The sequence below is a fragment of the Alexandromys fortis genome, unplaced genomic scaffold, assembly GCF_014885135.2.
Source record: "Alexandromys fortis isolate MF-2015 unplaced genomic scaffold, M_Fortis_MF-2015_v1.1 scaffold_39, whole genome shotgun sequence".
Lineage (NCBI taxonomy): Eukaryota > Metazoa > Chordata > Mammalia > Rodentia > Cricetidae > Alexandromys > Alexandromys fortis.
The window spans coordinates 12,716,485-12,740,181 of NW_026067918.1; the positions used below are offsets into that span (position 1 = coordinate 12,716,485).

At 56.5% G+C, this 23,697-nt stretch overlaps 1 protein-coding gene across 1 annotated transcript; it reads right to left on the reverse strand.

Moving 5' to 3' along the window:
* Positions 1-743: 743 nt before the first annotated feature.
* On the reverse strand, positions 744-22,372 carry Cep131 (centrosomal protein 131). The gene is made up of 26 exons (XM_050140483.1): positions 22,208-22,372; positions 20,462-20,654; positions 18,773-18,867; positions 13,729-13,843; positions 13,374-13,495; positions 12,558-12,671; positions 11,876-12,022; positions 9,848-9,965; positions 9,314-9,430; positions 9,032-9,191; positions 8,576-8,670; positions 7,951-8,133; positions 7,528-7,704; positions 6,931-7,056; positions 6,680-6,805; positions 6,393-6,509; positions 4,704-4,806; positions 3,981-4,182; positions 3,193-3,300; positions 3,007-3,103; positions 2,822-2,896; positions 2,131-2,273; positions 1,859-2,036; positions 1,621-1,784; positions 1,078-1,138; positions 744-1,002 (listed from the first exon to the last, which is right to left on the reverse strand). The coding sequence occupies exons 2-26, from the start codon at positions 20,636-20,638 to the stop codon at positions 928-930; spliced, it is 3,195 nt and encodes a 1,064-aa protein (XP_049996440.1). The 5' UTR covers positions 20,639-20,654; positions 22,208-22,372; the 3' UTR covers positions 744-927.
* Positions 22,373-23,697: the final 1,325 nt, after the last annotated feature.

The window sequence follows — 23,697 nt, forward strand, 5'->3', positions numbered from 1 at the left end:
TGTGTGAGCTAAGGTCTTCTCAACTGTGTGGGCAGGTCACTTAGGTTGGGAAGGAACAACAGCCCACCAAGCAAGGTAAAGGGTACTGAGAAGTTCTGGGGTCCCAACACCCTCATGGGTGGCTCACAACTGTCTGTAACTCCAGTTCAAGGCGGTCCTAATGCTTTCTTCTAGTCTCTGCAGGTATCAGACACACTGGTAGGACACAGACATACATGGAGGTAAATCACACACACACATGTAAACTTTTTAAATGAATAAATATTTTTAAAAAAGAAGCTGCCAGGCGGTGGTGATGCACGCCTTTAATCCCAGCACTCGAAGGCAGAGGCAGGCTGATCTCTGTGAGTTCGAGGCCAGCCTGGTCTACAAGAGCTAGTTCCAGGACAGGCTCCAAAATTACAGAGAAACCCTGTCTCAAAAACCTAACAAAACAAAAGCTGAGGTTTCTGGACTGGGCTAGAGACACAGCACCTTCCAGGTGAGTCCACTACACTCTGGAGAGGTCACGGGGGGAACACATGGCCACTGCCTGCTGGGGACTGGCACTGAGAGCAGAGAGGCTGGCTGCAGGCCACTTTCCTGCCAGCTTGGACAGGTGGGACAGGGAGAGGCGAGAGTCAGAGCTAGTCCTATGGCCATGAAAGGGGGCTCTTTGGGGTCTCCAGCTCCTTGCCCCCCGAACCCAACCCAGTAGAAAAAGACAAACAGGTGACACGAAACATTAAAAAAAAAAAAACACCTAAAAAACTAACTTATTTTACTATAAAACAGCTAGCTGCAGGACGCTGACTGTGGCATCCTGAGCACCGGAGTTCCATGGGGAGAGGGGGGCCTCTCACGCCAGCCGCGGTTCTACCCTTAGCCCTGGACACCAGCTGCAGGGCTGAGCATCCGCTCAGGTCTGGGTTTCCATCCAGGGTGATGTCATTTAGCATTCAAGGATGGCTGTCTATGTTGCTCCAGCAGCTCCTCGAGGTGGTCCGCCCGCTTCACAGCAGCCTGCGACACAGTCGAGTGAGGCCCTGGATGCCCCCACCCCAGGCTAGACCACCACAGACCCACGGAGGGACCCACCTCATGCTGCTTCCGGAGACTGTTCACGGCCTCCTCCTTCCTCGCAAGAGCTATCTTCACCCTGTGATGATGTGCAGTCCCAGGTCAGCCTGGGGGCTGTTACCTACCGCTTGGTCTCAGCCCTGCTGACCCTGACCTGAGCAGCCGGCCCTGGGCCACTGTCTCCAGGAGAACCAATGCTAAAGTGGCCCTTGGAGGGGGTTGGGCATGGCGCCGCACAGACCAAGACAGATGAGAAGCCACCTCATGGCTCTGCCTTACTCTCTGTTGGTCACGTAGGCAGGCAGCCTCAGAAGGACTAAGAGTCTGGGTGCTCCAGCCAAGACCCTGCCCACCTCCCTGGAGATGTACATGAGGGCCCTCGAACTGACACTCGGGCGGAGGACACCCAGCGTTCCTGAGCACGAAGCTGGAAGCCATGTGAGCTCACGGGCTATGTCTACGTTATGCGGGAGACAGTGTCAGGACTTCAGGTAGAAAGATGCGTGACTGCTCCCACCGTAACTGCTCCCCGTGCTCCTACCTGAAGTCCTGACCACCCACCTCTGATGAACCTCATCTAGCTCCATCTGCTGGTGGGCACGCAGCTCAGCAAGCTCCGCTCTCAGCCTCTGGTTCTCCTCCTGGGAGGCTGCCAGCTGGTCTGTGAACTCCTGCCGGACCACCTGGGCCAGGCTGGCCCGTTCACTGCACATCTGTGTGTTCACCTGGGCGGCAGGGGAGGCTGTGAGGGGGCTGCAGGGATGGACGGCTCATGGAGAAGGGGCCTGAGGCTACTCACCGCCCGCACGTCTTCCAGCTCCTTCTCCTTCTGCCGCACTAGGGACTGCAGACGCTCCTTCTCCCCTTCGGCCTCCCCAAGGCGCCCCTTCAGCTCCGTGCACCGTTCCTGGAGTCTCCGCTCGGACTGCTCCAGCTCGGAGAGCTCCACTTCATACTTGTCCCGCACACGCTTCACACTGGCAGGCGGAGGCAGGCGGCGGTATGAGGATGAACTGCAGCTCCCACCGCACAGCTCCGGCCCTCCCCATCAAAAGGCAGGAGGCAGCTCACCGGCTCTCGGCGGCCCGCTCACTCTCCTCCTTGGCCAGCGTCATGTCAGCCTCCAGCCGGTGGATGACCAGCTCGATCTCCTGGTCTCGGCCTTTTCGGATCTCCTCCTTCAGCTCCCGCTCCCTGGTCAGCAGCCACGCTTCCTGCGGGACACACAGCGGTGGGAGAATCCGCCACCAGGACAGAGGCAGAACAGCCTCGCGGGCTCTAGGGAATGGTCCCTGCTTTGAGCCACAGGGAAATAAATACACGCATAGGTCAGGGGTGAAGGACTCCAGGCTGCCTAGACCCCCAGAGGGCAGCGTCATGTCTTCAGGACCTCCTGGGAGCACAGAGGCATGGGATAGCCTTGGCTAAGGAGGCTGTTCCTCTCTCTCAGGTAACTGGAGTCCGAGACAACTACTACTACTGCCTGCTAGACAGGCCGAGCCAAGGTGGCAAACCTGCCCTGTGGCCAAGAGGCACAGGGTCTTAAGGGCACACAGGTGGGGTGACTCCTGGAGAGAGGGACACGTCCTCTCAGGTCCCATTTCTTCCTGTTCTGCTTCTAACCTCCCTGGATCCCTGTAGACAGCGGGCAGCATGGCACAGCTGGGGATGAACCACCATGCCCCCCCAAGCAGTTAGGAGTGATCCCCAGAAGCCAGCGTCCAGAGGGCCCTGAACAGCAGCCCACTCTGGCTGGTCCTACCTCCTTCTTGGTGCAGTTGGCCATCCACGCCTGTCTCTCGGCTTCCAGCTGGTCCTTCAGGGCTTTCAGCTCCATCTGGAGGGGACAGGCTGTCAGCTGCCTGAGGGCCACTCCAGGGCCCCGCCCACCCTGCTGAGGGGTCGGGCAGAAGGGACCCGTCCTCCACTGGAGGCCAGCTCGCCAACCTGGTGCCTCTGCTCTTGCTCCTCCCGGCTCCTCTCGAACTCGGCTCTCAGGGCTCGTGTCAGCGTGGCGCTGCTCTCCTCCAGCTCTGCCCGCTGCCTGCAGGCCGGTGCGTCAGGGAACAACGGGCCATTGTAAGAGGGGTTGGGCAGGCCGGGGGTGGCCGTGAGAACAGCCCGCAGTGGTACCTGGCTGCCTGCTGGCCCAGGCGCTCCTTCTCCTCCGCCACCTCGTTGTAGAGCCGCCGCCGCTGCTGCTCCAGGGCCCGATGCTCCTGCTCCAGGTGCTGCTCAAACCTGCAGGATGGTGAGGATGCTTACACCCAGGGCGGGCGGCCATGGGAGTCAGCGTCAGTCACATCAGCTCCCAGGGACCCTCTGCAGCCCCCTTCAGCTGCGGTCTCATTCAAGGCTGTGAAAAGGCCTCAGCCGGTGGCTCGCTGTGTCCACACACTGGCCTGGCCCTGCTTAGTTCCACTCTCGGAGGAGAGCCAGGGACCAACCAGAGACTTGGTCCGAGCAAGCCCCTGCCATGGCTGGTACCCTTGTCCTTCCCGAAAGTGGGAGAGCACAGGTCGGCCAGACGTGTTTCGAGGGCCAGTAGGTCACGTGGGAGGAGCCAGGCTGGAGGCACAGACAGTGGAGGAGGGGTCGTATACTGCTCACTGGTCCCTCAGCCACCAAGCCCAAGCTGGACATCACAGCCCGATCACACCTTAGGGGGTGAACCCTCGGGCTGAGGAAAGGAGGCAGCAGAGCAGCCTCCCCATCACCCACACGTCACCCACACGTCACTCTGGGCTCGGCTCAGCAAGTCCAGCTATATCTGAGTTTTGTAACCGCAATCTCGTGTCACCCCATGAGGGGACCTCACAGCATCGGCCTGGCAGGTGGACTGCATGCGTTCTACCCAGGCTGCTGCTGCGCGGGGGAAACCGGGGGCTGCCCTGAGACCTCGGCCTCCAGTGCCCTCCTACCGCTGCTGGGCGCGCTCCCGCTCCTGCTTGCCCAGGGCCTCCTTCTCCCGCTCCAGATGCTCCCGCAGCTCTTCTGCCTGGCGCAGGTGGCGCTGTGCGGCCTGCTCATCGCGCTGCAGCAGCTCAGCCTCGTGCAGGCCCCGGAGCCTCCGCACCTCCTGCTTGTGCTTCGCAATGAGTTTCTGGATCTCGGGCTCCAGACCTGCAGAGACGGAGGTTGCACCAGAGACAGGACTGCAAGGCCCCTCCTGTCCAGCCATGGCTTCAAAGCATAGCAAGCTTGGTACTATGGAGAGAAGAGCCAGGGACTGCACCCCAGAAACCTAGCTCCAGTAGTGTCCTGAACACAGTGGCTTTCCCAGCCTGCGGGATGCACAGCTCCCCAGCCCCTTGGTGTGTCTCCCAATGGCACGGGGCCCAGGATCCTGGTCAGGCCAGGTTAAGAGTGCTCCCTAAAACCACCTAAGAGTCCATAGTTTCTTCACATCCCGACTCTGTCAGCTTGAGGGGCCCTGGCACTTCTTTCCTGTGGTTTTCTCTAATGTCTGCCGTGACCTACACGACCACCTTGCTGTTCCCACACAAGCCTCCACAAGGTGGAATGGAGTTTGTATCTACCTGCCACCGGCAGCCTTAGCCAGGGACAGCTCTGCTTGGTACCACAACACATGGGACAGGAGTTACCATTCTCTCTGTAAAGTGAATGAGGAGTGAAGGCCCCACCTCTGACTGTGATTTCTTTGATCTTTTTCGTCTTCTCGTTGATCCACTTCTCACGGCGGATCTTCTCAGTGGCACTCATGAGCTCTTTGAGTTTCTTAATCTCCTGGGCAAAGAACACAGGAAATCGGGATGCAGAGATGAGGGGGGCATCCCGAGCCCCGTTCCCTTGCCTTCTCCTGGGCCTGTGTTCTGCAAGCTCCTTCCTCTCCCCAGGTAGGGCAGTTACAGCCACTGGCTTGGAGAGGTCTCATCCCCCAGAGGGATGCCACCACGCCCTGGAGCTGAGACCTTACCGACAGGCAATGAAGGGACACAGAGAGGAAAAGCTGTCTGGGAGCTGCTGTGCCCTTCCTGCTGACAGACGCTAACCACAGGGACGAAGCAAGCTTTCCTAAAGACACCGCCCACAGAAGCATTAAAGACAGCAAGGAGACTAAAGGCAAACATGATTATGACCTTGTTTTAGCAGCTCTCTCTCATCCCGAAATCTAAGCCTCATATATTCATCCTGCAACCTCACTTAAGAAATTCTTTGACCCTTCCTTCAGCCTTGCACATTACACTCTCACGGTGTAATGCAGAAAGCTGCGGGCGGGCTCTTACAGTCACTCACTGTGAAGAGAGCCCAGCTCTGCCTGCAGGAGCCCCGCTCATACCTGTAGGTCTTCCAAGCACCTCTATCAACTTCTGGGCTTAAGATCTACAAGCCTGGGCTGGAGAGATGGCTCAGAGGTTAAGAGCATTGCCTGCTCTACCAAAGGTCCTGAGTTCAATTCCCAGCAACCACATGGTGGCTCACAACCATCTGTAATGGGGTCTGGTGCCCTCTTCTGGCCAGCAGGCATACACACAGACAGAACATTGTATACATAATAAATAAAAAAATATTTAAAAAAAAAAAAAGATCTACAAGCCTTCTAATGAACCCCGACTCTGACCGACTCTGATGGAAACCGAAGCTCTTTTCTACAGGGAAGCCAAGGACCAAGGCAGAGAGAGAGTTCCTTGGGCTGCGGGGACGGCCTGGAGCAATGACTCCATTCCTGCTGCTGCCGACAGGACCCAGGATTGCCAGAGAGCTGCAGTCTCCAACCCTGGCTGCGGGCTAGGGATGCTGGGTCTCTTTAACAGAGCCGGCCTTCAGGGGATGCCGGGCCTATGCTCTGGGGAGAAGTGCAGCCAGGTGGCTAAGACAGACTTTTAACCAGCTTCTGCTGGCCAATCAGGTGGGAGCTGAGGTGCCTGGTACTGCGAAGATGGGTGGGTTCTGTTCCTCAGGACTTGACTGGAGCAGGCCAGGCTTGGACTCCTGTGAGAAGGGCCAGGGGGCCGTGCATGCTGGCCCAGGATGTGGCAGCCCACACCTTAGGACCTGTCCCTGTTGAACTTGGATACAGTTCAAGAGGAAGAGAAAGAAAGAAAGAAAAAAAAAAGCTAGGTATGGTGCCGTAGGCCTTTAATTGCAAACTCAGGAGGCAGAGGGAGGCGGACCTCTGTGAGCTCAAGGCCAGCCTGCTCTATAAAGTGAGTTCCAGGATGCCAGGGCTGTAATACAGAGAAACCCTGTCTGAACAGAAGAACAAAATCTCAAGAAGAGGGGAACAAGAACAAAGGAACTGGCACTGGCAATCCTGACCTGCATCCTCAGGCCGTGATGCCGTGTGCCTGGCACCAGCCAGGGGGGCTCACCAGTTCGTGCTGCTCCTGCATCTGGGCCACACGCTCCCGACACCGCTGGTCCCCTTGCTTCAGCTCAGCCACCACCGCCTCGCACTTCTCGCTCAGAATCTTCTTGTCTTCGATCAGCTGTGATGGGGGTGGGGTGAGGCTCTTGATGCCACCCCAAGGCACCTCTAACAGGCCAGCTGGAGAACCACGCTGGGGCCTCGGCCACAGCGGTCCTGCGGTCAGCATTACGCTCCAGTCTCGGGACAGTGACACCTCTCGCCCCACATGGCCTCCCAGAGCTGGGTCACCTGGTCGATGAAGGACAAGTGCCGTTGGATGGTGGCCTCATAGTGCTCCTTCTGCTGCCGCAGCTGCCGGCTCAGCTCCTTCTCTGTCTCCTTAACACGTCGGATGGTGAGGTCACGCTGCTGCTCCTGCAGGGGGTCACCAGACCACGTGGGGCATAGCCTCGGGGGTGACGATGGCGCAGACCTCTTCTGCAGGGTGCTGGCAGCCCCCAGCCCAGCCAGCACCCTGGGGTGATGGCTGACGGACTCACCAGAGCTCTCTGCAGTAGAACCATGGCCTGCTTCTTCTCCTCCATCTCCAGCTTCAGCCGCATCATGGATGTGCTCCCCTCAGACCCCAGTGCCGGGGGCCTTGGGCCTGCCTCTAGCACCAGGCCCTAAATACACGACAAGCCTCAGGCAGGCCACCTAGCAGCTACCGCCCGTTTGATGCCCACCCTCCACGGGGAGTCACTGTGTCACAGCTCCACCCGGTTGTGAGGGAACAACAGCTTCACAGGGCATCCGGTCAAGGGACAGTGGGTGACAAAGCCAACCCTGGGAACTGTACTTGTTCCTCGGTGCAGAGGGAGGCTGCAGCCTTGACGCTAACACAAGTCACCAGACAGGAGCCATCTGTCCACCCCTGACTTTCCTGCCCCCACAAGACATCACTTATCGTGGTCTCTGGAGTTCGCCCCAGGAGACCAGAGCCCAGGATGTCAGGACCACCCACCTGGACAGGATAACCCTGTCTAGACAGGAGCCCCGAGAGGGACAAGAACTCAGCAGTGGGACTGCCTGCTGCATAAGGTCCTTGCAGGTGATCATGTCCCACTGGGCACCACCCAGGACTGGCGGCTGGCTACCTCCCGCTGGGACGCCGGCCGGTCCTGCCCCGACTTCTCCATCTCCTCCAGGAAGCTCATGATGCTCTGGAGCTTGGCCTCCGAGAGCAGAGTCCCGTCATCAGGTGGGCCCGGGGGTGCACTCAGTTTCCCAAATTTCTCCAGGTTGTCGGCTGTCAGGGAGTTGGTGTCATCTTCCTGCAGGTGGCCCAGCATTGGAGGCTCTTAGGGAAGCCCGAGGACCTGGGGTCCCTCGGGAACAGTGGGCAGTGAGGTGGGTCATGTTGTCTCAACCTCAAGGACCAGACAGGAAGGGAGAGCAGAGGTCAATAGGCCACACCTGGCCCTTGTAAGGGCCTCGACTAAAGCAGGGATATGGTGGCACCAGCCTTCCCGGACCCCTCGACCTAGGCAGATGGTTGTCAGCGCCAAGGGCCTACTCGCCTCGTGGGTCCAGGCATATCTGTCTTTGTGATAGGTCTTGGGGCGGGGCAGTGGTTCGGGCTCCTCCTCCAGTAGCCTCAGTGTGTCTAGCAGTTCATCCAGGGTAGCTCTGGCCCTGGCCTTGCTTCTGGAAGTGCCCAGCGCTCCCAAGTCCTCTCTGGCTCCATCCTGGGACGGGACATCCTATAGCAGAGAGGCAGGGAGGGAGACCAGCAAGGCTGGTGGAGACCAAGAGCTGCCCCACATACAAGGCCCACCCAGTGCGGAGGGGCAGTGGTCAGCGCATCCATGTAGCATCTGATACACATCGGGAGAAAGGCCCCGCCCAGTCTCACGCTGAGCAGCCTGTGGCCTTGCTCCCCTTTGATGGGAAGGGACACAGGAATCCTTCCCCAGCAATGTGAACTCCTAGCAGGATTCCAGAGCAATTCTGTGAGACCTCACCCCGGCGAGATCACCAAGCTGCTACCTGGCATCAAACAGGTGCCCTCTGGGCACCCTTCCAGGACACAAGGAACCCCAAAACTGAAGAGAGGGCAGGGGAACGGCAGCTTAGGTCACCCAGGCATGGACATTGCCCCAAAGCCAAAATCAGAGGGGAAAGGAAAAGGCACTATGTCCAGACCTGTGGCTTGTCCTCTGGAGGCTGCTGGGGCTCTGGGGATGACTCAGAGACAGGAGGGCAGGGGTCTCCAGGGCCTGTGGGGCAGATGCTGGCATCTGTAAAACCAAACACTGTGTCATCTCTCCTGGGGCCTAAACATGGAGATGCCCCGGGAAGGAGTCTGGTATAAGCTCAGAGACACTGAGGGGTCCCCCGGCCTTCCAGGGTACAAAGTTGAGGGGAACGGGCACAATCCCACAATGCCGGGCTTCAGGTGAGAGGCCCCACTGCCAGGATGATCTGTCGAGGCCTGGGCACTCTCCAGTCCAGCGCCACAAGTGACCCAGGCAGAAGCAGGCGGGGAGCAGGCCAAGATCCCAGTTCTGCAGGGAGAGTCACAAGCCTGGCCACACGAGGCCCGAAGCCCAGCAGAGTGCGCAGTTTCTCCCACAATCGGGTAGACTGAGAACCACTCACGAGCATTGTTGGCCTTGGGGGCCTGGTGGGTGCCACTGCCTGGCGCCAGCGGTGGCTCCTGGGTGGGTGGAGGCTGTCCTAACGCTCTGGTCTCGGGTCTGTCCTTAGACAGCCTGCGCTCAGCCTCGCTGGCCTTCTGGGCTCGTTTCTGCTGTAGTTCCTGTCAGAGTAGAGCCGCATGACCCCTTACCCTCCGCAGCCCACCTGCCCTGAGGCTCGGTGTTACCAAGCACCGGTGTCACGCAGAATGGGCCGTGGGCTGCTACCTGGGGTATCTGGTACCTGAATGGCTGCCTGCCTGGCCCGGCGAGCCTTTTCCTCCCTGGCCTTCTTCCTTGCAGCCTCCTCCTGCCGGTGCATGTCCAGAAGGTTCCTGCTGCCCAGCCGTTGCCTCTGCCCCTGCCAGGGAAGCCGAAGCCATGAACTTTACAGAACTGGAGGATGACAGAGCCCTGGAACCAGCTGGGAGGTCTCCACAGGACCCTGAGAGTCATGGGAATCTGCAGGGTTCACTAGTGGAGAAGAAATGAGAGCCTAGGACACTGGACCTGCCACCTTGGCTCAACAGAGAGCCCCACCCTGAGATGCAGGGAAGCACAGCAGGGGTGACAGCGCTGTACCCCTCAGCCAGGAGCCGGTCTCCTGACACATCAACCCCAGCAGCAGCCTCAGGAACCAAGCAAGGCCCACAGAGGGGGTACGTGCCTGAGGGTAATCCCAGATCTGTCTTAACGACTCCACTGTGTGCTGTGAGACCCTGAGGACCCATGCCCAGCCCCTGGGTGAGCTTAGGTTGGCTTACACAATCACACTGACCTCTCGCTTGGACGCCAGCAGGTGTTCAAGGTTTGCTGCTCCTGCGCGGTGCCTCTGTACCTGGCGGCGGTACCAGCGTTGGATGGTGACTGCGGCCTGGTTTACCTGGTGGATAAACCTGTCCAAAGAACCAGAGTCAGGATCAGAAGGGGTCCCCAAATCCCTGTGCCCTAGAACAAGAACCTGTTAGTCAAGAGTCCATGTGGAAAGAAACACCGGAGGCTCACACAGTCCTTTCCCACCAGGCTAGGATGTGGAAGGCCAGCCCCTCTGGACTCCTTTCAAACCTAAACCCACCCTCCTGCTAAGCTGCCTGGCTGGTTTTGTGCTTATCATCAGAAAGGGAAAATGGCCAATGAGAGCTGACCACAGGGTGAACAGGGATGATTCCAGGCCACAGGATACTGCTCGGGAGCAAGGGCAAGCACCTGTGAGTCCTGTTAAGCACAGAAACCCTGGGGCCGCAGAGAGGCCAGAACATCAGAGCACATGACAACAGGTCAGTGGCTGCTGAGGTCAGGGCGGACCAGGAGATACAAAGGGTGGGTGGGCCGGGCGGTGGTGGTGCTCGCCTTTAATCCCAGCATGAGGGAGGCAGAGGCAGGTGAATCTCTGTGAGTTCGAGGCCAGCCTGGTCTACAAGAGCTAGTTCCAGGACAGGAACCAAAGAGCTACAGAGAAACCCTGTCTCTAAAAATCCAAAAAAGAAAAAAACAACAAACAAACAAACAAAGGGTGGGTGGGCTGAGGGAACTGAGGGAAGATGAAATAATCTATTTTAGTGCTGTTTGTTTATTTGTTCTTTTTTTTTTTAAGGCAGGGTCTATGTAGCCCAGGCTGGCCTTGAACTGGCAGATCCTCCTCCTCTGCCTCCAAGAGCCAGGATTAAAGGTGTGCGCCACCCACGGTCTCTTATTTGTTTTTTGAGATGGTCTCATGTATTCCACCTGGCCTCAAATTCACCATGTAGCCGAGGATGGCCTCAAACTCCCGATTCTCCTGCCTTTACCACGTGGCCTCAAATTCACCAAGTTGCCGAGGATGGCCTCAAACTCCCCCGATTCTCCTGCCTTTACCACCGAAACGCTGGGAGTGCGAGCACGCACCACCACACATGCTTGTCAAGTGGGTACATCCTACAACTGAACCCCACGGGCTGGGAACAGAGCTCAGTGTTGTATTCCTGCTGAGCACGTGCAAGCCTCTGGGTCTCAGCCCAGCACTAGAAGAAAACTGATTAAACAAAAACCCGTCAATCCTGACAGAGGGCCAGGAGCGGATCCATTTACCACAGATGCCAGCAGAGGTCCAAGTGTTTTCGGCTGCCTGCAATAGCAGAGCTGGCTGTGGAACAAGGCACAACCACAGAGGAACACCAAGATGGAGCTTTGGGGAGCCCACGGCACCCCCCATTGTCTACTCGCAGGACCCCTCCCCTATACTCAGTCTTGAGTCACAGGCCAGGTAGGTGGTCTGGGTGGAAGTCCCGAGACCACCTGGGAGGCTCCAGTGCAGCTATTCACCCACTAAGGGGGCCTGGCAGGGAGCTACCAGACCTCTCCGCCTGTGCCCACCCCTGTAGCCCCAGGGGGCACCAAGGACAGCCCCACAGGCAGGTGTTTTTGTTCTGCTCCTTCTTTTATCTTCTTTCTGCTAAATGTGTTTTTAATTACCAGTTCTACCGAGGTGCAATTACCACACTATAAAACCCTCCCGTTTGTGGCGTACAATTCAATGCTCTTTACAGCAAATTTACAGGGTTGTGCAGCCATCAGCACAATCCAATTCTAGAACATTCCCATCACCCTAAGAACAATCCCTGTGGTATCCTGGTTCCTGCCAAGTCCCAGGCAACCGCAGCCCCCACTCCCTGCTACATAACCATCTTGTCTTTGCCTTTTATACACATGGAGTCTCAGCAAGTGTGGCCTTCCCATCCCTGTTGTCTAAAAACCATCAAGTGGAAACACTGATCACCGGAATCATAGGTACCAAACCCTTGCCCCTTGCCCCCGACCCAGAAGTCACCTCTCAGCTTCCTCCTCCGTCACCTCCTTCCGCCTCAGCAGGCCGGTGGCGCCCCTGATGGAGTGGTTGGCGCCAGAGAAGTTCTTCCGCGGCTTCCCAAAGTCGCTGCCCTCGCTGCCCTCGCGGGCTGCAGCCTTGATGAGGTTGCTGACAGAAAGGGAGAGAAAGGACCCTGACTCTGTCCCCCGCTCCGGGCAGGGTCCCTGAATCATCCCATGGCTCCAAGACTGGAGAAGACCCACAGGCCATGGTGCCCAGAACACCCTGCATCCCCAAGTCCCACTGACTGCCACCCCAGTAAATGTTAAAACAGCAAGAGGTTCTCCATATAGGTGTCCAGAGCCAGACAGATTCAAGAACTCTGAGGGTCACTGACTCTAAGTAAAGCCCTGGCAAGGGTACAGGGCTTCTCTGCTGCTTGGTTACCCCAAACTGTGGTCCCTTTCTGGTTCTGTGTGTGGGCAGGGGCTTCCTTCCAGGGCTCCACCCTGAGCAGAGACCTGGCTTCCCCAGTCAGCCGCTTGTTCTCCCTAGGGAGCTGCTTTAGCCCAGAAGGGAACGGCACCATCACTGAGAGCCAAGAGCCCTGTCACAGGCCAGTATCCCTGCGCTCACGCTGCGCACCCTACCTGGGGCCCAGCCCACCCCACATGCTTCCTGCATGCACGCAGGCAGGCCTTACTTGAGGGAAGGGGCTGTCTGGTTGGAGCTCTTGGGGGGTGACACCTTCTTCAACGAGCCATAGTGGTTATGCACCATGGTTGTGACACAGTTGCCCACGGCACCTTTGTTGCTCCTGCCGGAGAGATGGGGGGAGGACACGATCAGGCTTTGTCTGCAGCACACGCGGATAGAGAAACTTGGTGTGTACCGCGGCAATGATCAAGCACCCCCAGGATCCCATGGCCTGCACCCCAGTGGCCAAGCCTTTTTTGGGTTAGAAAAGCCCTTTCTTGTACCCAAAGGAGGGGGATGGTGTCCCCTGACTCCCAAGGTCAAGGGACACACAACTGCTTTGTAGGTGGCCTAGCGTGTGTTTTCTCCTGTGTTTTCTCCGGTGGCTTCTCCTGTCTACCAGGACCTCCCATCTTGGCTGCTGCTCTCAGACAGGTTTGATCTGTCATGTCCCTGCTGGGCCTGACCCCAAGACAGCACAGCTCTGATACAGGCTCACTCTTCCTTGGCAGGCAGGTTGGGAGCCCCGAGGTGACACAGGCCCACCTCCCCAAACCTGATGCAGCCTCCAAGTCAGGTACAGCAGGCCCTGAGGGAGCCTTCTAGACCTGAAATTTCTGGAAAGCACAGCTGGGTGACTCTGGCCTCTAGAAGGAAGGAAGAGGGGCATTCCCGAAGGTCCCTTCTGTGCAGGATACCACCTGAGAGCCCCTCCGCCACTCAGTCACTGATTCCCCCAGTCATCACCAAGTAGCTTGATCCAGCCACATAAAGGACAGGAACGACAGAGCTCCCGGACCAGGAGTGCCCGGTGGAATGATACCTGTTGTTAACGGTGAAGCTGGGAGCCAGGGTACATTCCTTCTTCCGTGGGCCCAAGGCAGAGTCAAGGGTACTGGGACTCTGGTCATTGGCTGGCAAAGCAAAGCCCCTGGGCTGGTCATCCTGTGGACCACACAGACACTTCTCAGCCTGGGACACTGGGGACACAGCCCAATACCAACAGAGGGCCCTTAGCTGCGAAGCCCAGTGTCGGGATCAAAGCTCACCAAGCCCGAGACACACTCTCTCTGCGGCTGCTGCCCCTTTCTTTGCAGAGGCGGGAAGAGTGTGGAAGGAACCGGATGGTGGTCCTGGCGAGAATACCAGGACTCACGGCTGCCACAATCAACCCTTACCAGGACATTCCACGAGGCTCCCTTCTCACTGGGTGCCTTGCTGAGACTGGCCACCCTCCTTCTTCCACTGGTACCACCCTCAAAGAGCATCAGGAAGTCGCTGGGCTCTGCTGGCCTGTGTCAAAAGAGAGGTCAGCACACACAGTCAGCCATCAGAGATGCCAGGAAGGAAGACAGGCCTGCGTCTTACAGAAAGTAGGAGGGCATGGCTTCAGGACAGGAGTCTGGTCTCAAGGCCGGTTTATGAGCTGTTTCTTAGGGGCTGGAGAGTTGGCTCAGAGGCTAAGAGCACTTGCTGCTCTTGGACAGGACCGAGGAGGTTTGGTTCCCAGCACCGACACAGAGGCTCACAACCCTTTGTAACTCCATTTCCAGAGAGTCGGACACCTTATTCTGGCCTCTGTGGGCAGCAGGCACAAACGTGAGCACATATACTCATATAAATGAACCTGATGGAAAGTCCAGGCTGTGCACAGGGAGGCACGCTGCAGCCATGCTTAGGCGAAGCACGGGCGCTATCGCCTCGAGCCTGGAAAGCACGACACTCAGGGAAGGGCCAGACACCAGAGGCTACGCTGCGTCTGACTCTGGTTATGAGAACGTCCCAGGGACAGGATGCAGACTGTGGCTGGCAGGAGCTGGAGAACACACACGGCCTTAGCAGACCTGGAGTAATGAGCTCTCTCGACAGGACACTGAAACCAGAGTCTGGCTCAGTAGCAGAGCGTTTGCCTGGTGCCTGCATGGCCCTGGGTTCCATCCCCAGCACCAACAAATTAGCACACCTGTGAGGTGCCCTCGAAAGGTGAGCTGTGCGGCACAAGAGCTACATCCCGACAAAGTGGACAGGCAAAAAGCAGCAAAGGTGGCACCCCCAGCTCTAGGCTGTCACGTCCACACCCCCAGCTCTAGGCCGTCACGTTCACACTCCCAGCTCTAGGCTGCACGTCCACACCCCCAGCTCTAGGCTGTCACGTCCACACCCCCAGCTCTAGGCTGTCACGTCCACACCCCCAGCTCTAGGCTGTCACGTCCACACCCCCAGCTCTAGGCTGTCACGTTCACACCCCCAGCTCTAGGCCGTCACGTTCACACTCCCAGCTCTAGGCTGCACGTCCACACCCCCAGCTCTAGGCTGTCACGTCCACACTCTATAGGGTAAAGTGAGGGATGGCAGTCAGTTCCCAGAAGGCCCCTTGGCTGTGGCCTGTCTCTTCTCAGCCCAGACATACCCCTGCCAAGACCGCCACACTGACGGACTGTTACAGACGTCACGCAGCGCCCCTGACAAAGACCGAGACATGGTATTGGCATCACCAGCCATGTTTCCAGGCTATAGAAGGTGGTACCACAAAATCCACTTCCCTGTGGAGAGGGGTGGACTCACTCTGCATGAACACACAAGGCAGGGAGGTAACAGGGGAGGGACAACTTGTCCTGAGTCACAAACAGTGGAGGAGACTAGACACAGTGCAGTGCTGACATCCAGCAAGGCTGCTGGGCACAGAATCAACCCTGAAGCCCATCAGACTCAGGTGAAGAAGACCCAGCACACAACAGCAGCGATGTTAGGCCCTAGACCATCTAGTAAGAAAGATTCGGACTCTCATGAACACTTGGGCTGGTGGAAGATGGATCAGAGGGGACACGGGAGTGGAAACAAGCAAGGCTCTTCTCTATTTAATAAGCATGGGTACAGAGGACAGGAGACAGAATGGGGCCGGCACAGTTAGACACGAAGGGCAAGGAATAAGACATGGGGCTCTCCAGAAGCCATGGCACTACGGAGGCAGAGCACTGTGGTCTGAATCGGAAATGTCCCTCATGCATTCGGTCCCCACTTGTGGGTCAGCAGGCCCAGCCTTTCTGACATACTCCCACCAGGCGGACCCACTTCCTAAAGGTCACACTTCCGGTTCAGCATCCTCTTCCTCACCTCTTGTCGGCCACAGCCCACCAAGTTGCCATCCCAAGCCCCCACTGTCTGGTGACAGCCAAGCGGCACATTAGGAACACAGAGAATGGGTACAAAAGAGGGGGGCTGTTCTGTGGTGAACGGAGCCATGCTGGTCTTGGGAACCGGTGTGGGAACATTTGGATTTGGGGCTGTTAGGATGCTCTCAGCTGACCCAAAATGCAGATGTAGATAGCAACAGTAAAGACAGCTCCAGGGGCTTCAAATGGAAACAAGGACCTTGTGTCAAACAGAGGCTATCTGTGTTACACTGTAGCGACAGAGATGGCTACATTTTGCCCGAGTCCTGAAATCTTAGGCGAGGCTCAATTCAAAAACAACAGACTAGAGAAATTTCATGACCGCATAGCTGAGACTTTTAATCAGATTTACATTGAAAACTGGGGGGGGGGAGGCCTGCAGAAGAGTCTCAGGGATGCCCTGCCCCAAACAACCGGCTAGGGAGGCATTTTTCTGCATTTGGCTGCTGAGGCCCTATGAAATCCAGATACACCTGGAGTTGGCAGAACTTGGTGCTGGCCGCATGGTGTCAGTATTATAGCATGCGGAACGCAAGAGTCACAACGGTCAAGGAGGCTGTGTGAAGTGAGGGTGCATGCGGCACTTGAGCCAGCTACGTATGAGGACATCATGGTGAAGACTAGGTTGCAGTGTGGACCCAGAATGTGTGTCTGGGAACCAAGCCTTTTGAAGTCCAATTGAATACACTATGAGCCCCCAATTCCAGATATGGCTGCAAGACTTGCTATCTGCCCTGCTGGGTTGTGGTTTGCACTGCTGTGACTGTTTCTTGCTGTGCACTTCCATTTTGGAATAGGGATTTTTTTAAAAAAAAGATTTATTTATTTTTATTTATTTATTTATTTATTTATTTATTTATTTATTGTGTATACAATGTTCTGTCTGCATCTGTGCCTGTCCACCAGAAGAGGGCACCAGATCACTTTATAAATGGCTGTGAACCACCATGTGGTTGCCAGGAATTGAACTCAGGATCTCGGGAAGAGCAGCCAGTGCTCTTAACCTCTGAGCCATCTCTCCAGCCCTGGAATTGGAATCTTACTCTGTGCTCTCACGTATTAGATATATATAACTTTTTTTTTTTTATTTTACAGGAGCTCACAGTTAAACTTAGAGCGACTTTTAAAATTGAACTGAATCCAGGCAGTGATGGCACACGCCTTTAATCCCAGTACTTAGGAGGTAGAGGTAAGCGGATCTCTGTGAGTTCAAGGATAGCCTGATCTACAGAGCAAGTTCCAGGACTGGTTCCATAATTACTGGGAAATCCTGTCTCAAAAAACTAAATAAATAAATAAAGTTGGACTGAAAGCATTTTATATGAGGACACGGTCAGGAACCTACGAGGATCAGGAGAGAGACCGTGGCTTAAGTGATGTGTTTGGCTGTCACGCCACTGGGGGGTGGAGCTGTGCTAGGGTTTGTCATCAGCCTGACAAAATTCACAGTCACCTGGAAACCGGGCCTGTGAGCCTGACCGTGTGAGATTATCTGTGATCCATTAATGGGAGGGAGGGAGACAGGCCCACACCTCCTTCCCAATGTGGGTAGCACTGCTCTGTGACTGGGATCCTGAACTACACGCGTGGAGAAGGGGCTGAGAAGCAGGCATCCGTTACCCTCCTACAGTTGCAAAGGTGACGTGACCAACTGCTTCAGGCTCCGCTGTAGTGATGGACTGGACCACTGCACTGTGAGCCAGAATGAACACTTTCTTCTTTAATGGCTTTCGTCAGGGTATTTTAAGAACCAACAGGAAAGAAACAAAGCCAGACATTCAACTGCTCACACAACCAGGCCTGCTCTCCACCAGCTCGAGAAGGGCAGGTATGTCCGCAAAGGGTTTCCTGGATGTCATTTAATAAATATAACCACAGAACACACACATGCATGCATGTACACAGACAGACGCAACCACACTCACCACACACACACACATGCAGGCAGACACACACACACGGGCAGACACGCACGCACACTACACGCAACGAGCCCACTACTAACACCACGCAGCTGCACATTCATAACTCCACCCACACCACGCAAACACACCACAAACTATGAATGCTCACGCCACACACGAAGCATAATCCACCAACCCACATGCCACAGACATGTGCATGTATGCATCCCGCGTCTGGCATTGTCGCGTGTGCCCACCCGACACCCTCAGTAGATCCTGTGTTTTCAGCCACCGGCAATCCGGCAGAGTGGACATCCTGAGTATGGCACACTGTGGCACACTGTACCAGCAACAGTCCCAGACTATTCTCTGCTACGTCCACCCTGGCCCCCGAGGTTGCTGCCTGGTGGACACTGAGGTGTTGAGGACGCCTGCATCTGTTGTCCCCGCGGCGGGGGGGGGGGGGGGGGGGGGGGCGGGGGGGGGGGGGGGGGGGGGGGGGGGGGGGGGGGGGGGGGGGGGGGGGGCTCATCTCTGTTGGCTCAGAACCTACGAGCATACGATTGAGTCTCACTGAGTCTCACACTGCTTGGGAACGGTTCATGCACGAGGGCCTTGCTGGACCCTCTCAGCTCAGTAGCACTGGCCACTGCTGGCTCTCTGCTGGCCTTCCCAGCACTGACGTTCCAAGACAGCCTCGCTGGTTGAAAACAGGCACGGGGTCCGATGGAAGGTTCAGAAATGTTCCAATATTGATGCCTCCTATTAACAGTGGATTTGACATCCAAAGGCCAAGAGAGGCTACCGCTGAAAGATGTGGAGATAAAGACCCACAAGCAACCTCACTTGCATAACCAAACTCACCGAGTTCTATTGAGAAGGTAGGACAGAGAAGAGATGGAGGAGCAGGCGGGACCAACCCAGAGGGCCCAGGATCTGATGTTCAGCACAGATGCAGCAGAAGAGGATGAATGCTCTTAGCTGCCCCCAACCCTCCTAGCTCAAAAGAACAGCGTGGGCCACCAAGGCCAAACAGTGTGAAGGTCACTAGACCCCACTGCCCAGCAGAGACCATGGCCGGTAGAGCTGGAGGAAGAAGAGGGGTAACTGGAGGTTGTGGGTGACCCGGAGTCGCAATAGATTACCTGGGGGAGCCGGTCCATGACTGGTTGACCTGCGTGGTGCTGTTAGATCTTCGAAGATTGTTGATAGCCCGAGAGCCCCCAGGCCCCGTGGCCTCCTATAGAAGGGAAAAAAAGAGTCTAGTTAGTAGAGAAGACCTTAGACACTTGCCAGGATGCTCAGCCAGACCAAGCCTTAGAGAAATCACTGGGGAACAAAAGAAAGCTCTGGGTTCCAAACCAGCTGGGAGTCTCTGAAGGTGGAGAAGGTCACAGGACAGGATGGGCAGTAAGCAGTGTGAGGCCCAGCGATCAGTGGGTGTGTGACGCTGGGCCCCAGCCTCTGAGAGCCCTTCGCCCCTGCAGCAGGGAGGGCCCAAGAAGAAGCACAGGGCCCGACTAGGACCTGTGTGCTGTGCGCCTCTGCTGTCATCAGCGGTTCGCTTAGCGCTCTCAAGAGGTGGAAAAGCTGCATTGCAGGGACAGGGAGCGAAAGAAAGCACAGCGGAGCATGCGCCGTCTGCAGGCCAGGGCGACTACGGGACCCTAGCAGCAGGCTGACCTCTCCCTTCTCTGGCCCTCTGCACTTTAAACAGCAGCACCTCTGACCGACCCTTTTGTTTCTCCCCCCTGGTTTTCTAAGACAGGGTTTCTCTGTGTAGCCCAGGCTGTCCTGGAACTCGTTCCATAGACCAGGCTGGCCTTGAACTCACAGAGATCCATCCACCTGCCTCTGCCTCCCAAGTGCTGGCCTGCCACCACTGCCTGGCCTGACCTACTGTTTATAATACGGAATTGCTGAATATATCAACAGGCAGCATCAGCACCACAGCAGCTGGTTCAGGGATGCCCCCCTTTCTTTTCCATTTTCCTGATGGCAGGTTTATGTTCTTCACACCAAGGAAAGAGGTGAGCCTTGTGCTCACCAAAGTGGAGAAGAAGTGTACGTTAGATAAACAAGGTCATGAGCTACACACCTGAAATGCCTACTGACTGACTTGACGCCTCAGGTCCCTCCTCCACTGCAGGAACCTGTCCAAACCAAAGGTCCTCTACGGGATGGCTCTCCCTATCCCAGAACTCAGCCTGAGCAATGTAGGCCTACCCCACCTGACACAGGGAAGGTTCTTTCAGGAAGTTGGGGGAGGTGAGCCTTTTATCTAGGAAGGAAGCTCAGACTGTCAACCAGCCCTTCACCTTCAGCAAGGACCTCTTCTCAGGTAGAGTCACAGATGGAGGCAGCATCCAGGCCAGGCCCAGGCTCCTCCCTGTTCTAGAAGTTCAGGCCAGACTCAGGCACAGACCTGGTCCCCAAAGGACTTGGCCTGGCTAGAATGCTTATCAGACAGCAGCTTTAGGTGGCAGGAGTCCAGCTTGGCCACTCATGGTCACCTTATGGATCTCTGAGTGACACCCTGACCCATGTCCCACAGGAACAGGGGAAGGAAAGGTAGCTGTCCCCAGAGCCCCAGTTCCTGCCCATCTGTCACCCTCCCAGTGGTCCCCCGACTCAGAGAACCTAAAGGCAGTAGAGTAGCAAAGGCAGGATCCGATGACAGAGGATGAGGATGAGGGTCTGCCCCAGGGCAGCTCGCTAGGCTTGTGTGGGCCAGTCCTCCCTGTCCACAGGATGACCATGGATATGACACAGATGCTCTGGTGAGGAACCAGAGACCAGATGCCACCCCAAAAGGGCCTGGCTCCCACACTCACCAATGCTCTTTTCCTCGGCTCACTGCCCGTGACCACAGACACGGATCGGACGATAGACTTGGTAGCAGAGGCACTGCTGGGCCGCTGGGACACGGGCGGAGGGAGCCCAACCAGACTCAAGTCCATACCTTCTGGGCTGCCTTCGGGGGGAGCACTAATGGTCCGTGAACCTTTCATGGTGGACCAGCTGGCCCTGAGAGAGAAACAAAGAGACATCACCGTAGGGGCCAGGGATGTGGCTTAGGCTAATCTCCAGCATGGTGTAGAGCCAGGTATGATGGGATATGTATGTAATACTGGTGCTCAGAGGTGGGGGAGGAGGACCAGAAATTCAAGACGATTCTCAGATATATAGTAAATTCAATTCAAAGCTAGCCTGGGCTACATAAGACCTTGTCTAAAAACAATGGGGGTGGGGCTTAGAGACGCGACCTGGTGAGTGCCTGCCGCTCTTCTAGAGGGATACAACCAAACATGCATTTTAAAATATGGCAATTATACCTGCATATTCATATTTTTTAACAAAAGATAGTCCCTGTTCCTATTTTACAACCTCCTAATTCATTAAACCTGGTAACTCCAGGACCAGAGGATCTGACGCCTACACTATATATAATCCTGCCTGGTCCTGCCATGCCTACCCCACCACAGAACAGGGCTCATGGGTGTTCTGTGGTCTCTGGTCTCTTCCACACGACATCTCTGATCCAGCCACTGGGTCCTTGCCTTGCACAAGTCAAGCAGCCCTAGCTGGCCAGGGCTCAATCTCACATCAGTCAGTGGCATTGTCCTGAACTGTGTCTAGCTTATTCCACACCCTAGGGGAAACGGATTCTCAAGACAGCAGAATAAATCTGAGCACCTGGCATGTCCAGCTCTGACCCTGTCCTCTGCACCCGCTCCCCAAAACTAGGTAGTGCATCCCAATACACCTCTGCACCTGCAATCCCCCTGCCTCCACACTGCCCATGGGGTTTCCTTCTATCAGACTTTGCTCTCTAGGACACCCTTGAAAGGGCAGGGATCGGGTGGGCTCAGCCCCTGGCATGTGGGGCGCACTGAAGTGGTGAGTTCTCAGGTGAGAGATAGGGACACGGGGCACATGCTAAGTGATTGGACACTTGCAGAGCCCAAGGGTCAAGAGCATACACTCACTATGGTCCAAAACGATGCTGCCTTGGTCCTGACATTCTGGTGTGTGTGGCGCGGGGCAGTGTCCCTACTCTGAGGCTGTCCTGCCATCAATCTGGCCAGCATCCTCAGTTACACATTTCTGGTTGTGTGGGTGAAACCTAACACCTTCCCCTTCTTGGCACTGGTCACACCCGGGTGGACTCTGGCTGGCTCCTGAGCTGATGGACATGGCTTTCCCAACCCCTCGTGCAGCCAGTGAGGTTCCGGGCGGTAAACATAGCCTCTCCCTGGAAACCGCAAAGCCAGATTAAGGGGAGGCTGGGGAGGCCAACCTCACCCTGGACAAAACCGTGCCGCAAGCCCGCAGGACCCAGGGGGGCAGGAGCCTGCTCCCAGGCCCTCGGGGGGCAGCTGACCCCCGAGCAGGGCCCTTGAGCAGTCCAGTGCTGCGCTCCTCCGCAGGCAACCCGCATCTCCCAGGCCTCTCGGGGTTTGAGGCAGGAGTTGCGGGCCGCCTGAATGAACCCCATGACGATCTCCCGGGGAGAGGGGTACTGCGCACAGGCCATCCTCGCTGCAGGGCCCGATCTCTCACCGCGCGATGCCCCTCACCTGCGCGGGCCCGGCCTGGGGCGCAGGGCTCGTGGGCTCGGCCTGGCGGGTACGACTGCAGAGCAACCCGGGGCCCCACGGGGCTGGCCTCGGCCGTGGGTGACAATAAAGAGGCGTCCGCAGGGGCGAGTGGCGGCGGCTAGCAACCAGCCTGGCGCCTCCTCCGCTGTCTGTCACGCCGGCCCGCCTTTACAACGCGCGCCGCTCGGGGATTGGCTCTCCGGGCGCCCTCGGCTTGTCCGGCAGCTCATTGGGCCGCTAGGCTGTCCTGTAAGTTCCGGCGTGGGAGGAGCAGCCGAAAGCTAAGGTGGAGAGGAGGCTGGCGGGGGGCGGGGCTTCGCGGGGGCGGAGCCTGCGGGCTCCTGCACCTCCAGAGGCTGGGGTTCTAGAAAGCCAGGCTTCCCGCTTCACCCTGTGTCCTCTCCCGGGCCTCTCTGGACCACGAGGTGGTGTCTGTTTTCGCTTCTTCCATTCTTTCCTAACTGCTTTCAAAAATGCTTGCCGAGTCTCCAGTGGCTCCACTCGGTGCCAGGTTTGCAGCTGTGGGCTCTCCTCCCTTTGCCCAAAGGTCTCAGGACACCGAAGCTCAGCTGCCCGGTTCAACAGAAGTTAGTTAAATAACAAGTTTATAAATTCAAATGCTTAAAAAGATTATCCGTATATAGTTATTGATTTGTGTGCGCGCGCGTGTGTGTTTGGGATGGTGACCCAGGGGCTTGCACATGCTGAAGAAGGGCTCTGCCACTGGCCTCAGCCAAGTTTGCTTTAAGAAAGGTCGCGGGGTGGTAGTACACGCCTTTAATTCCTGCACTTGGTAGGCGGATTTCTTGAGTTTGAGGCCAGCCCCGTCCTCAGAGAGAGTTCCAGGACAACCAGGATTACACAGAAAAACCCTGTTTCAAAAAGAAGAAAAGAAAGAAAGAAAGAGAGAGAGAGAAAGAAAGAAAGAAAGAAAGAAAGAAAAAAAGGTCTCATGTAGCTCAGCATGGCTTCAAACTCACCACGTAGCTGAGAATGATGCTGAACATCTCCCAAGTCTGGAATTACAGGCAAAGTGCCACCACACCTGGCCTTTGCGTTCTTTCTTCTTCCTCCAACTCCTTTTAAGATTTATTATGTAGCCAGGCGGTGGTAGCAGCGAATGCCTTTAATCCTAGCACTAGGGAGACAGAGACAAAGTCTGAGTTTGGGGCTAGCATCAGGACAGGCTCCAAAGCTACAGAGAAACCCTGTCTCAAAAAAAAAAAAAAAAAAAAGTGTATGTATTTTACCTGCATGTATGTCTCTGCACCGAGTTGAGGGTGCTGGATCCTGAAACTGGGGTTAATGGATGGTTGTAAAATTTTATGTGGGTGCTGGGAACCAAACTCTGGGTCCTATGCAGGAACAGTGTATGCTTTTAAACATTGGTGGCTTCTTTGTTAACAGAAAGCTTTGAATTCTACATATTAACATTTGCCTCCTTCTGTTGCGGTAACCATGCCATCCGC

Excerpts from the sequence above, each read along its gene's own strand:
- Cep131 (XM_050140483.1), bottom strand. The coding sequence starts at position 20,638 with ATGAAAGGTTCACGGACCATTAGTGCTCCCCCCGAAGGCAGCCCAGAA. Across the intron at positions 7,057-7,527 it reads GGCCGGCGTCCCAGCGGGAG|GGCCTGGTGCTAGAGGCAGG; the intron begins GTAGCCAGCCGC and ends TCGTGTATTTAG. Across the intron at positions 1,139-1,620 it reads CTAGATGAGGTTCATCAGAG|GGTGAAGATAGCTCTTGCGA; the intron begins GTGGGTGGTCAG and ends ACATCATCACAG.